General features: G+C 33.7%; 1 protein-coding gene across 1 annotated transcript in view; it reads left to right on the top strand.

The window, feature by feature from the left end:
* Window positions 1-692: 692 nt before the first annotated feature.
* LOC120633047 (tyrosine-protein kinase hopscotch) overlaps window positions 693-14,566 on the top strand; it is a 29,933-nt gene continuing 16,059 nt past the window's right edge. Inside the window, exons 1-11 of the mRNA XM_039903104.1 lie at window positions 693-1,138; window positions 2,161-2,312; window positions 3,960-4,118; window positions 4,735-4,912; window positions 5,752-5,906; window positions 7,055-7,147; window positions 8,027-8,146; window positions 9,217-9,365; window positions 10,643-10,777; window positions 11,163-11,290; window positions 11,594-11,730. Coding sequence (XP_039759038.1) covers window positions 902-1,138; window positions 2,161-2,312; window positions 3,960-4,118; window positions 4,735-4,912; window positions 5,752-5,906; window positions 7,055-7,147; window positions 8,027-8,146; window positions 9,217-9,365; window positions 10,643-10,777; window positions 11,163-11,290; window positions 11,594-11,730 — 1,643 coding nt within the window. The 5' untranslated portion in view covers window positions 693-901. The remainder of the gene's footprint in view (window positions 1,139-2,160; window positions 2,313-3,959; window positions 4,119-4,734; window positions 4,913-5,751; window positions 5,907-7,054; window positions 7,148-8,026; window positions 8,147-9,216; window positions 9,366-10,642; window positions 10,778-11,162; window positions 11,291-11,593; window positions 11,731-14,566) is intronic.

Below are 14,566 nucleotides of genomic sequence, written 5' to 3'. Positions count from 1 at the left end.
ATGACAATAGAATTATGCGATTGTTACTTGAACAGTTCGATTGTTTATTCAAAATCAGAATGAGATTTTCTACTAATAATAGTATTTCTAAAGTTTAAGCAACAAAGGCCATAGTTTGGGTACCATAAGAAAAACCTGGCAAGCCCCATCTATGATATAGTTTGACTTTAATGAGAGACACTCAAATTTTATTTTACAAAATTAGGAATATTCTTTCAAGTACATATATCGAAGTTTCGGGTGTGAAACAATAATATAATATAACAATGATGATTACATGAAGGCCGATTGGCAAAGTGGGCAGTGGATCTTGCCTTCTGAGTCCAAGGCTGCTGGTTCGATTCCCACATTTGGAAAATGTTTGTGTGAATGTTTTTAGTGTCTAGGTGTTTATCTGTATAGTATAAGTTCTTATGTAGTATAATCATAAAAAAAATTGTTCAATATTCTTAGTACCCATAACACAAGCTACGCTTACTTGAGGGCTAAATGGCAATGTTTGTGTTCGTATTGTAATAAAATATTTAATTATTTATTTACATTCACATCACTAAATTGGAGGACCACAGAGTATATACTTTGGATACTCTGGGGCTGGACGTCGTAACCTCCTCGTATAGTCGTATATTGTCTATGTCGACAGTATATTTTTATTATTACTTTACTCTATTCGGTGGTGGTGGTGACTGGTGACCTTAGTCGGTTTATAAATAAACATTTTACTTATTTCATTGATTTAAAATATGTGCATTATTTATCGCTGTTGTGAGAAAAGATGGGTGAAATATTGCAAAAGTGTTTCGGTATAGTTTTGAGTGAAATCAAATAGATATAAAGTGTTATCATTGTCGATGTTGGCGACGCCGTCTTGTTTTTTGCGATCGAGTTTACAAAATAAACCATGGCAGCGGATACAGTTAAAGTGTTGGTGGTGATTGATCCGGTGCCCAACATAGTCACGTGTTCAAGTACGTTCACCGCTGAGGAGTTGTGTATAGTTTTGTGTAAGAAATACAAAATTCCACCTTTGACGCGTACGCTGTTTGCATTGAAGATCAAAGGCACGGACTATTTCCTCAAAGATAACAGCAAAGTTCTTTCGAGTTCACGAGATTACGAACTGAGAATACGGTTCAAGGTAAGACTCCCGAAACTCTTAAAATTTATTTTTATTTACACCCAAAGTATGATTTCAAATTGTAATTTTTTTTTCAATTTAAAAGATAAAACATATACAAAAACTATATGCCGTAATTAAGTCATGTAAGATAAATAATGTGTATTTATATTCTGAAATTCTTAAAACATGTAGGCTTATCAGACACAATTCATGACAAATTGTTTCAATTATTATAAATTTAGCTCCATTGGTTAACTCAAAATTAAACCCGCAAGGATCCTAAATGCACATTGGTGAATAAAGCCCATATAAACACACAAGAAACTTAGGTGTGCTTTATATTTTTTTTAATAAGTTATCACACAGAGTATAACTTCATAGCTTTTTATTTTTAATAAAAAGCTATGAAGTTATACTGCTATGTTTGAACATACAACTGTAGGCTTAAATACCTACTTTTATATAGAGAATAAGCAAAAAGATCCTTAAAACAAAATTAAATGAACAACAAACATAATTTGAGAATAAAAAGAGAGATATTATCAGTGGTGTGCATAGAGAGTATGCACAGGGTATGCAGATGATATAAAATGAAGAATATCTCCAGTATGATTGATAAAAAACTTAAGGATAGGCATTGTAAGAGTTATAAAAAGCCTACCCTTAAGTATTTATAACTCGTACTGGAGATTTTCATCATTTTATATCATCTGCATACCCTGTGCATACCCTCTATGTATGCCACTGGGTGCTATTGGCAGCCTTATCGCTTATGAGCATCTCTACCAGGCAACCAATATCAGAGTATAATTGTCCTTCTTTCATGCAATTGAGCCATGGATCAAAGAGAGTGACTACTTTATTACCTAAGTTTGATGAAATTCAATAAGGTTTTTCAAGCCAGCAATGTGCCTCACACATGATAAGCATGTGCCTAAATTTGGAAAGTTCATTGTCATGATTAGTATGAAAGCTTAGTTATTTAATAGATGGCTCTTTTGATGATACATTAAACTGCATAATTTGTTGTACATTCACAGGTACCTAGATTTGGCGTTTTACTAACATTGGATGAAAACACATATGACTATTATTTCCAACAAGCAAGGAATGATGTGAATGAGAATAAAATACCAGAAATTAAGTATCCTGAACACAAACATGAACTGCTTGGCCTTGGTATTGCAGATATGTAAGTATACAATGATAATTTTGTTCATATACTACAAATTCATTATTATCAATCTGCCAGCTTGGTACAAGGCACTGGGCTCCTCTTAAAAAAATAAGGGCAGTAGTCCACCACACAAACCTTCGATAACATTATGGAGAACTTTTTTTCTTTATAATGTTATCCTTCACTGTTAAAGAAATTGTTATTAAATTGCTGCAATCCTGCCAAAAGGGAGTCCCAAAGTGTTTACCATGTTGCTATCTCCGTTCACAGATTGCTTGCTACATCCAGAAAATATGAAAATGTATAAGTACTACATCAGAAAACGTTCCTTGTCCTATTATAAGTAATAGTAATAATGTAAAAGAAATTAGGCTTCAAAATTTGTTTATGGATTATAATATATTGGTACAATGATTATTTTACTACACTCCCATTTTCTATTCCTCTTTGGATACAAATTCTATGTAGACAAAGTTGCCGGCAGAAGTTATTACAAGTAATGCAACAATTCTATATAAATTATATGTTAAATAATACTTCCTATCAACTATTGGCATGATTCATTCCATATTTTATCAATTGAAGAGTCAAAAGTTCAATAAAAGTTCTGATAGATGGTAATTAATTTCCATTCATAATTTATATTCACAATTTATTCATGTTATAACAGAAAATTGGTGTTAATGGATGAATGTTGAGGTGAATTCTTATATTAAATTTATTTGTTCGCTGAACAAAAAATGAATTAATTTTGTTACATTTATCATAGTTGGTTCTACTCATCACAAATTATTGAGCATGTGCGAGTAAACAATTGTCCATAAAATATAATTAACCACCTGTCTGTCAGAGACAATGGGTGCTCTGTGATAGTTGTCTCTAAAGCAAAAACAATATGTCATTTGGACACTTTTACATGGATCTATTGTTCAAATTCTTTCCCATAGTTATTAAGTTTATATAAAAAAAGTAAAATATGGTTATTGAATGAAAATGCAAACTGCATTTTTAATATAAAATTTATCAAGTCCTTACACACTCCTAAACTTCCTTTTTTCTTTAAAAATCCATTATTTACTAGATAGAATCCTCATTCAACATTATGTTTAACAAGTCTTTTTAAATAAAGAGTTTTAATCATATAAAATAAAAGTACAAATTTAATAATTGCTGAATTTTCTCTGGTCCAAAATGGTGGGAGACTTTAACTGTGGCTATTTTTACCCTCCTAAAAAAAGACAGGAGAAGACGTAACAGATCCTCGGCAATGTACCCTCTACGCACGTTTCGCTCTGAAACCGGAGCATCCTCAGGAGATGTTGACTTTACAATGAATAATTGTTAAGATTTTCATTATATATATTATGGACTTCCGCTAAGTAACGCCTGCTTCTGTCCAATATTCAAAGTTGCCATTTTTTTTTTTTAATATCTCATTCTATATATTAAGTAAATTTAAAATATTTTTAAAAACTACATCCGATTTTTTTTTAAAAGAATATACAACTACAAAATATCAGTAGTACTTGTACACCTAAATGCCTCACGTCTGTCATAAGACAATATACTGTTCCTACGAGATCCTTTAAAAGCAAAAATAAACGCGGAGGCAAAAATTAAGTCGGAGGCAACAGCTAGTGTATTTATATTTGTTTGTTGCAGGACAAGAGCGATAACAGAAGATAAATTACCGATGAATGACGTAGTTCGAAACTACAAAAAGTATATTCCAAAGGTCATAATCAAGCGTCATGGGCCCATACCTAAGAAACATGCTCACCACTATTTACCCCAGCTGTGCTCTGTTGGGCACAACGTCAAGTAAGTTCAGATTTATTGAAAGGGGTTGCCTTCTTCGGGCATTGGTTAACCGGTGCGTACGACGAATTTTATAAATCTTCTGGCCGAATACTATAGCTAATTTTGATGCGTGGAGCCGATGCCACGAAGATCCAATTGAAATCGAATCGATTCACGATTAATGTTCACGTATCCTAAACAAAATGGAGAATTGTTATACTGTTTTAGATATCAGAAGTGGGATTACGTTTTCCAGCTAAGATATCATCATTAGCATCATCATTATCATGTCAACCCATTACCGGGCCACTACAGGGCACGGGTTTTCTCTCACATTGAGAAGAAGTTAAGGCCGTAGTCCACCACGCTGGCCCAGTGCGGAGTGGTGCACTCCACACACCTTTGGAGAATCATTATGGAGAACTGACAGGTGTGCAGGTTTCCTTACGATGTTTTCCTTCACCGTTGAAGCAAGCGACATTTTAATTGGTTAAAACGCGCAAAACTTTTGCACAAAAAGTTTGAGGTGCGTTTTGGGATTCGACCTCGGCCCCCCAAAAGTGAAGTCGAAGTCCTACCCACGTAGGTGATAATAACATTTGCTAACTAATAACAAATACGCACTTCTTTATTCCAGTTACATAAAAAATCTGTACCTGCAACAATTATACGGCTTAGCACCTAACTACTTGGCCGAAGAATTTGATAATATTATTTGGCAAAACGGCAGTGACGTAGTTCCCGTGAAGGTTATTGTGGCGCCATTCCATCCTCACCAGCCAGGGATACGACTCTACAATACTGTTAAAAGAGAGGTGAATATTGTCCACATAAAATTTGTATTTAGGATTTTTAGTTGGTGTGAACAGGGTAAAATGGTATGTACTTGGCAGACAGTATAAAATTGAGAAAATCTTTGTCATTTGTCATAAAAATCTCTAAGGTTGGCAGTGCATATATGCATGCATAAAGTTCAGAGAACTAACGACTTTTATCGTATTATATATTTCGTCTTTTGATCGTTATACTTTCTCCTTTATCTCACTTTTCATGTCGATTTTTGTCATGCCGATATTTGTTGTATGCAGTTTTTTAGTATTAGAATAGTTATTGTTAAGGTACGAGTATATACGATGTTATATTTAGGCTTAGTTACGGTATATAGTTTTTGAGTTTCAGGCAAAGTGAGGCAAACAGACAGATCTGACAAGATTATAAAGCATGGCTCGAAACCGATTTGATTTACTAAAAAAATTTGTTTAAAAAATTGTTTTGCAATTGAACATTTTTTAAGGTTTTTTAAGTTCAAAAACCAAAGTTACCCTGTTTGTGCTGCGATTAAAAACTAACCTATGTAAATTGGTTCGTATCTCTGCATTGGGCTAAATCGAATTCTATTTAACCGGTAAAAAAATTAAACCAAAATTTTTAACCCAAGACCTGGTTAACTGTAACCGGTTCGAAATTTTTACTGGTTTACAAACATCGCTATAAAGGTCGTGTGTACGACCGGAATCTGAAAATCCGCATTGGAATCAATCTCTCCGTTTGAGAACTACATCGACACACCACGAACAACATATTATTAATTTTTTTAATTTGCATCAGGTTATAAAACAGATTTTGTAGTTTTAAATACTGTCTGTCTTTCCAGTGGTTTCACGTATGTGCAATAGAAGAGTTAATATACCTGACTAGAAATGCAGATAACTGTTTAGAGGTATCTAGACGTGGCACGCCATTGTTTTTTACATTTAAATCTGAGGAACAACTCTCTTCTTTTATATCTTTGTGTGATGGATATTATAGGTAAGTGATATTTCATACTTTTTTATGTTATACTTGTATTCACTTGAACTGCCTTATTGGTCTACTGGTTAGCAAATTCGACCACGGATCACGAGGACCTGGATGTTTTTCCCGTTTTCCTATAAATTGTTGTGTTTTAACATTCTGTAAAAAATTAAGAATTCTGTAAAGAATTCTAAATGAAAGTTTATACCGCTTTCTACCTCTAGAACATACATTTTTTTTCGTAAAATCTAAAGTCTAGTGACATGTCGCTAAAGCTTGTATTTTTGAAAAGCGAATTACTTTAGAAAATCGGACCCTTTAAGGTGACTTAGCATTTTATTTTAACGCCATATTAATTGATTCAAAGAACTATATGAATATAAAAACATAAAATGAAGTTAGAAAAACCTAGATGAAACCTCATCATCAGAAAACCTTTCTTAAAGTTTAATTTTTGACGGCCAATTGGCGCAGTTTGCAGCAACCCTGCTTTCTGAGTCCAGAGCCGTGGGTTCGATTCCCACAACTGGAAAATGTTTGTGTGATGAGCATGAATGTTTGTCAGTGTCTGGTTGTTTATATGTATATTCTATGTATTTATGTATATTATTCATATAAAAAAAAAATTCATCAGTCGTCTTAGTACCCATAACACAAGCTACGCTTACTTTGGAACAAGAGGGCGGTGTGTGTATTGTCGTAGTATATTTATTTATTTATTTTATTTTATTTTTAATTCCAAAAATAACTGAATTGGCTCATTTTTTGGATTTGAAACGTTGATCTCGTAAAATTTTTATTGGTAATATCGGCCTGAGCTGCAGCTCTCCCTATCAGGAGTCCCTAAGAGCTGTCTTCGGAGGATGACCTTAGGAGATCAGGCTCATCGCTACGACAACAGTTCTTTTAAACACCTATTCATTAAATTTATCGCACCTAAACCATGGCCTACATACCAGACTGGAGTTTGGAAATAACGTTACATAAACCTCCTTGCCTAGGATTATATTAAGCTGTTGGTTGATACTAGCTATTAAAACCCGCCAACCCGTATCGAAGCAGCGTGGTGTGCCAAAGCTCTAACCCACTCACCTATATAACAGACCAAGTCTGTGCTTAGATTTAGGATTGGATATAATATTTGGTTATAATTATTTTTTCAGGTTAATGGTAAAATGGACGTTTAATCTCTCCAAAGATGATGAGACACCATCGCTAAAAGAGTTGCAAAGGATAAAATGCCACGGCCCTGTTGGGTATGTTTTTGAATATTCATTAACTTAAGTTTTCAGTTGAGTTCAAGAGATAAAAATATCAAGGTGGATTATAGTATATCACTGAACAAGTGTGATCAATTATATTGTACATATGTTCAAAATTGTCATCTCTGAAAATAGTGCAATCCTTCTCCAGCTCAATGTTGCTTGCTTTAACGGTGAAAAAACTCTTTGAGGAAACCTGCATGCCCGAGAGGTCTCCATAATGTTCACTAATGCGTGTGAACCCTTCTCATTGTTGGAGGAGACACGTGCCCTGTGGTGGGCCGGTAATGCTTGATATGACAAGTAGAAGAGAAAACACTGCTTCGAGACCTGTCAAATTTGTTTAGATTTGAGAATGGTGGGCAAAAGTATCTGCACCATGATTAACCACGTTTGAACGTAAAAGGTTATTACATCTTGAACTGGTGGAGGGTTATACTACCAAAACAAAATATTTCCTAAGATTAAGGACAGGAAGACGGCTGTTCGTAAAAAAATACCAAACTATTAAGTTGACGTGTTGTATTGGATAGAAGTAGGCGGTAATTTGCGGAAACCCATGATATATTATGAAAATTAGCTTAATTTGCTATACTCCGCGAAAAGCAGGAGAATCTGTATGGTGTAGTTTATAATTTCTTCAATCCCTATGCTAATTCAATCCTTATTATACCTCTACGTGCGAAACGAAACGTACGTACGGACCGAAACGAATTTTCAAGTGATATAATAAACAACACAAAATGCTGAGTAAATGAAAAATCTGAGGGAATTTCCGGTTCGACTTCGGCAGTAGTTAATAAATACCAGGATAAAAAAAGATTAAGATATTGTGAACTTTAACGTTTTGACTTCATGAAGTTGTTGTTTTAGCGGTGCGTTTTCCTATCGAAAACTGGAAGAGAAACGCGCCAAAAAATACGGATGTTACGTTCTGAGGCAGTGCCAAGATGACTACAACGTTTATTATTTAGATGTTTGCTCAAAAAACAGGTGAGTAAACCCAATTACCTTTTTGTTCTTCTTTCATGAGTGATATACTGATATTATACAACGTGTAAATGAACACCGAAATAATAATTCACAGGTCTTAGAGGTAAATAATGTACTGTCTCTGGGACTTATCTGAGAAAACGAAAACCTAAAAGTTTTTAAGTAAACCATAGTTTTTAGTGAAAGAAATCCGATACAGCCATAACATCACATGCAAAATTAAAATCATGTGACTCCTGTCACTTTATTAGGTACCCGTCGCGTAGCAAAGGTACTATGCGCGTGTCGGACTCTTATCTACAATAGGGTGGTCATAAGTAAGCACTTAGAATGTTTTGAATTCGTTTGTATGGAAAAATAAATATGCTTATTTTGATTTCATATTTCTACAGGAAAATGTATTTATACATATGTATATACATGTGTCCGTATTTATATGTATGTATTTTTTTTTGGATTCCGTATGAAATATACTTATCATCGTTCCATATTATTTCGTAATTCTGTTACACGTTGTATAAGCTGGACAGAAAATATTATCTCTTAACAAACTCCCAACGACATGAGATGATTGTATTAATCAAATTTTAACATTATTGGCGTCTGTGTACTTTTCTCTAGCACACAAATAACTTTAAAGTTAAAGTTTGGTTAACATAGTCGTCTGGTGGACGGCTGGGGAGGCTTTGGCCGTGGTTAGTCGCTAAGCGCTTTTGGGGTTCCGGTACGATGCCGTATCGAAACGCTAAGGGGTATGGGTTTAATATAACTGCTATACTGCTAACAGATTAGCCCGCTACAATCTTAGACTACAACATCACGCCAGGTGAGATTGCAGTCAATGGATAACTTGTTTTGGAATAAATAAAAATATTAAATAAGTGTTTTTTTGGATTTTTTTAGTGACTGTATTAAAAAAAGTCTTAATTACAATTATATGTATCCTAAATTTATTGGCATGAAACTATAGACTTTTTACTTTAATCTATAAATTATTTCGATATAAGAATATTTCTGAAAATAGTAGATTTTTACGTTTTTATAAAATAATAAAATGTTTTCTTTTACAGTACCACAGAAACATACAGACTTGAGTTCAAAGGTCATTGTTACATATTCAACAAAGAGGAATACTTCAGCATCGACAGGCTAGTCGGCTGTCATCAGAATCCTGAGGGTAGAATATTTCTTAACGAATGTATACCCCCTTCAGAATATGGTAAGTAAATTTAATAGAAACCACAAATGATATCGAGGGTGATATTTGATGCACCTTTACCTTAGCTTAAACAATGTTTAATAAATTTTTCATTTTTACTTAATCGTGATAACTGAAACTGAACTGTGATTGGTGAAATTCTTAGTAAAAAATTTGCTTGGACGCTGACAGCTCCGCTTTTATCTCTCGCAGCATAGAAAAATGATTGTTAAACTATAAATGATGTTGCAAAAGAGCAACTGAGCAATTACACTGAGCATACACATTTAAGTTCAAACTTTTGTGGATCTCAGTTGATTAAAGCGGCGATAGATGGCAGCACAAGTTCGTTGGGTCGCGCTATCGTTTCGTTGTGTAAAAAACGTATATACTGTGTTGAGACAGTATCGTCAACCGTTTTCATTAAATTTAGCACTTTTTGGCAATCATTCTTCTTCATTAGAAGCTATGATTTATAATAAAATAAAATAATAAATACCAAGCTAATTGGAACGTGTTAAAGTTACAAAGATGTATCAAGTAATCTTGCTAATATTATATATGCGAATGAAAGTTTGGAGTTAGTATGGTTTTTTACTCATTCACGCAAAAACTACTTGTCTGAACGGATTTTGATAAAAGCTTACAGAAACTTCTATGACAAAATAACACATAAGCTTTAATTTATAAAGATATTATATATTTCAGAACCAATTTGCTCGTTTCATTTTACTTTATTTACTACTGTCCGCCAGAAAAAATATCTCTGAAGCTTTAATCTCTGAAACCTAATGCTTTAGACCAGGGGTTCCTAACCTTATTGAGCCAGCAGCTCACTAACAAGTTAAGAAATACGCGCCGGGACTTAGCGAGTTAAAATACATACCTACTTGTGAGTTAGGCAGCAAAAAATAAAACATTCTCAGTATGCACCTAAAAAAACCATAATAATAATAATAATTTTTTTGGTAAACAACGAATTATGGGAAAAATAAAACTATTCCAACAGTGGGATGTCTGAGCTGGGTTATATCCACACAATTTTGCAAAGTTTGGTATAAGCTGTGCCACTGTTTCACAAAATCTGTCAAGAAAATATTTTTCTTGGTGAATGGTGCACCTCTGTACTTTCTACGGCGCTCTAGTGCGACGCGGCACCTAGGTTGGGAAGCCCAGATTTAGACAAATTTGCTAAAAATAGACTATTATTTTAATAGGCTGCAATAAAAACAAAACAGCGGGTAGATTGTAAGCCGACCTTCATAGGACAATATTCAAACTAATACTCGTTATTGTAGATAAATCACAACTTTTATTATGCGGCGAGCCGGTTAAGAAAGGTGTTCGGATAGATCAGGCAGAGTTGCATGAGATACTAAAGGACAACAAGAGTCCTAGATGTCTTCCGAATAAGGATATACTGCTGTATACAGGTGCACTGCTATTTTATATTTTTATTTTTTAAATGGGTTGTTACGATATATTTGATTTGATTACCATTTATGATGACGAAAGAAAGTCGATGAGAGATTCTAGACGATCTGTGTAGTTTTGTGTCTGTAAAAAATGGTTTCTTTTTTATATTCCCGCTTCTTTTTGACTAATCTTTTGTCCAGGTTTAACACCAGAGCTATTCTGTAACTCAATTGACACCGAATTTAGACAGCCACTGTGGAAAGTTGCCATTATCGTGCTTCTATTAATAAAAAATCGATATTTTTATTATTTCCATAAAAAAATATATTTTTGTACTTATTTTAAAATCAATTTAGAAATCTTTAATCTTATATGTTATAAATTTTGGTAAACTTTTTTTAGGTTCAGAAAAGGTCGGGTCCGAGAATATAACGGCTACGTACAAAGCGCTGTGGAGGCTTGATGAGACTAAAAAGTTGTTAGTCGCATTTAAGACTCTACAGAGGGAGCGAGCTAACGACTATTTAAAAGTAAGTAGATTAATTATCATCGATGCTGGACATCATCATCAATAGCCCAAACCAGTCCACTGCTGGGCTAAAGGCATCGCCCAGCGAGACGGTTTGACCACGCTGGGCGTTTGGTAATCACATCACATATATATAGTGGTAGTATATTAAGAACGCTGCTGCCTGTTACATATCCTTAGTCGCCTCGTACGAAACCCGCGAGCAGGGGTGGTGACAACTGTATTCTGACCTGCCGTCACCACACAGTGAAAATAATGATAAATATTATGATACATTTAATAAATATTGTTTTTTTTTTTTTAGGATTTCATCGAATTAGCAAGCAAATGGGCGTGCGTTCAATCCAGTTCGATAGTGAGACTGTATGGCGTTACTCTTAGTTCGCCAACTGCTATGGTGCTCGAGTTTCTGCCGTATGGACCCTTTGATGTATATCTCAGGTATTCATTTTTTTAATTAAATATAGTATTTGTTATAGCTTTACCTGTTGCTTGGCGTGTCAGCAGACCTTAAAGTAATAAGGTCGCCTTTTGCCTGTAATATTTTAAGAGTATCCATATATTACGAATTATCATCATCATATCAACCCAGTTCCACTACAGGGTACGGGACTTCTCTCACAAATCAAAAATCCTTTTATTTGCATAAAACATTGTAGGTATACATGTTTAGTCATAATATATGACATGCAAATCTTAATTTAAACAAATTCATTTATGTAATAATTAATAGACCATCAAAATAAATAAAATCAAAATAATCGGCTGAATATAATAAAATTTCATTAATTTTACTGTATGGAACAATAAACATGGAATGTCCAGTAAAAAATAACTAAACTAATAATTATATTTTATTATCCAAGAACTCTTTTACCGAGTAATAGCATTTATCAACCAACCAGTCACGTAATTTTGCCTTGAATTTCAAAAATGGCAAATCTTTAATAGCTTTAGGCAATTTGTTGTAAATCAAAATCATATTATGATAACAACTTTTAGAACCGAGTGCTGTGTTACATCGCGGGTAGAATATTTTATTTCGGTAACGGGTATTGAAAGGTACAATATTTCCGCATATTTCAAAAAAATCACTTCTGTACCTTTTTACGAAGCATGCTGATTCTAAAATGTAGATACCTGGCAGCGTTAGTAATTTGAGAGATTTAAAGAGCGGCTTGCATGATTGCATAGGACCTTTGTTGCATATGGCCCGAATACACTTCTTTTGTATTAAAAATATTCTATTGACCTCGGAAGCATTTCCCCAAAGCATAATCCCGTACCGCATACTGGATGCAACGTACCCATGATATGCCAGTAATGCTGTACTTTGATTAGCAATTTTTGAAATTCTTCTAAGAGCAAATACAAACTTATTGGTTTTAGTGCATATAGTTTCAATATTAGCTCTCCAAGTACAAAAATCGTCTAATTGCATACCCAAAAATGTTATAATAGATGCTTGTTCTATATTCTCATTAGCACATGTAACAGTATTATTGTTTATAGTCATTTTTCTCTTTCTAAATGTCATAAATTTAGTTTTTTTTTTAATTTAAATTTAGATTATTATATAGAAGCCATTCATGTATGTCATCTAGAACTTTACTTATTTCTGGTGAATTGTCAGTTTTTTGTTTACATGGTACTATAACAGACACGTCATCTGCAAACATAACACATTTATGTTTAGTGCAATCAGGAAGATCGTTGATGTATATCAGAAATAGGAGTGGCCCAAGAACACTACCCTGCGGTACACCAAAGGAATTTATTTCAAGCTCTGAGCAAAACTTCGTCAATACCTGTTTCTCATTTAGCCTTGATATTTCAACAAGCTGTTTTCTATCTTTTAAATAAATTTGTAACCATGAAATACATGGCCCTCGTAGGCCATAATACTCGCATTTTTTCAATAGCAAGCCGTGTGAAACATAATCATAAGCCTTCGACATATCACAAAAAATAGTACAAACAGGATTTCCTTTATCGATAAGAGAAATTATGTTCTTAATTAACATAAAAACTGCCATGTTGGTGGATTTCTCTTTTTGGAAACCATTTTGTTCGTTCCTTATAACTCTATGTTTCATCATGAAGCTACTAATTCGTTTGTGCATTGCTCGTTCAAATATTTTAGAAAAAACTGAAACAAGTGAAATTGTACGATAATTATTTATTTCCGTAAAACAACCTCTTTTATGAAGGGGTTTAACTATAGCCGTGGTGAAGTTTGAAGGGAATGTGCCACTTGTAAAAGACAAATTGATTAAAATATACAATATTGGCGAAATATCATCTACTACAGACTTTAAAACTTTAGTATTTATACCATCTATACCAACCGAATTTGTATTTCTCAGCGATCGTACGATAGATTTTATTTCATACAAACTAAGTGGTTCTAGAAATATGGTTTCACTCACCTGATTTCGATTTAAAGTCATTCTATTAGCAGTTAGTAGTTTTGATTTATTAGTGGAGTCAATAAACACCTTATAAAATGAACGAGCAATTTCGATTGGATTTCGGATTCTGACATTATGATGTACTATTTCATCTAGTCCTTTTAGCTGATTGTAAAAGTTGTTTTCCCTTCCTTTTATGACCTCCCAAGTGGCTTTACACCTATTCGACGATGACGCAATATATGATTTATGTAAAGTTTTTTGAGCTTGATTGATACAATGTCTAAATATTTTGTTGAAAGTTAAATAGTGTTTTTTATCGTCTCCTTTTTTTTGCTTATAACTCCTATATCTTAATTTTCTTTTAGTCTTAGACGATATCTTTAGTCCACTTGTTGACCATGTGTTAATTTAGGGCGATTTATACGTTTAATTGAAATTTCAGGAAAGCAAAGTCTATAAAATAAAGTAAATTCATTCAAGAAATTATTAAAAATGTCGTTAAAATCACATTCCTCCCTTACATCGTCAATAACCTGTTTCCAGGATAGAGCTTGCATGCATTGCCTAAATTTTCTTATATTATCTTGACTATAGTCTCTTATCGTCATAAAGTAATGTGTCAAAAATACAGGTTTGCTATTTACTTTAAAACTTATTGTTTGGCAAGTGTTGTGTTCTGATAGCTCAGATTGAAAAATTGCTGATGAGACTCCTTGCATATTACTAGCAATATGGTCTATACACGTGTTGCGCCTAGTTGGTTCTTTAATGTGGCACTTAATATTGTAATTTTCTAGTAACATGGTTAATGAGAAGTGAGAAGCGAACTCTCAGGCATGCAGATTTCCTCACGATGTTTTCCT

Source organism: Pararge aegeria, chromosome 21 (genome assembly GCF_905163445.1).
Source record: "Pararge aegeria chromosome 21, ilParAegt1.1, whole genome shotgun sequence".
Taxonomy (NCBI): domain Eukaryota; kingdom Metazoa; phylum Arthropoda; class Insecta; order Lepidoptera; family Nymphalidae; genus Pararge; species Pararge aegeria.
The sequence above is the reverse complement of the archived record's forward strand: the minus strand, read 5'-3'. Positions and strand labels throughout refer to the sequence as shown.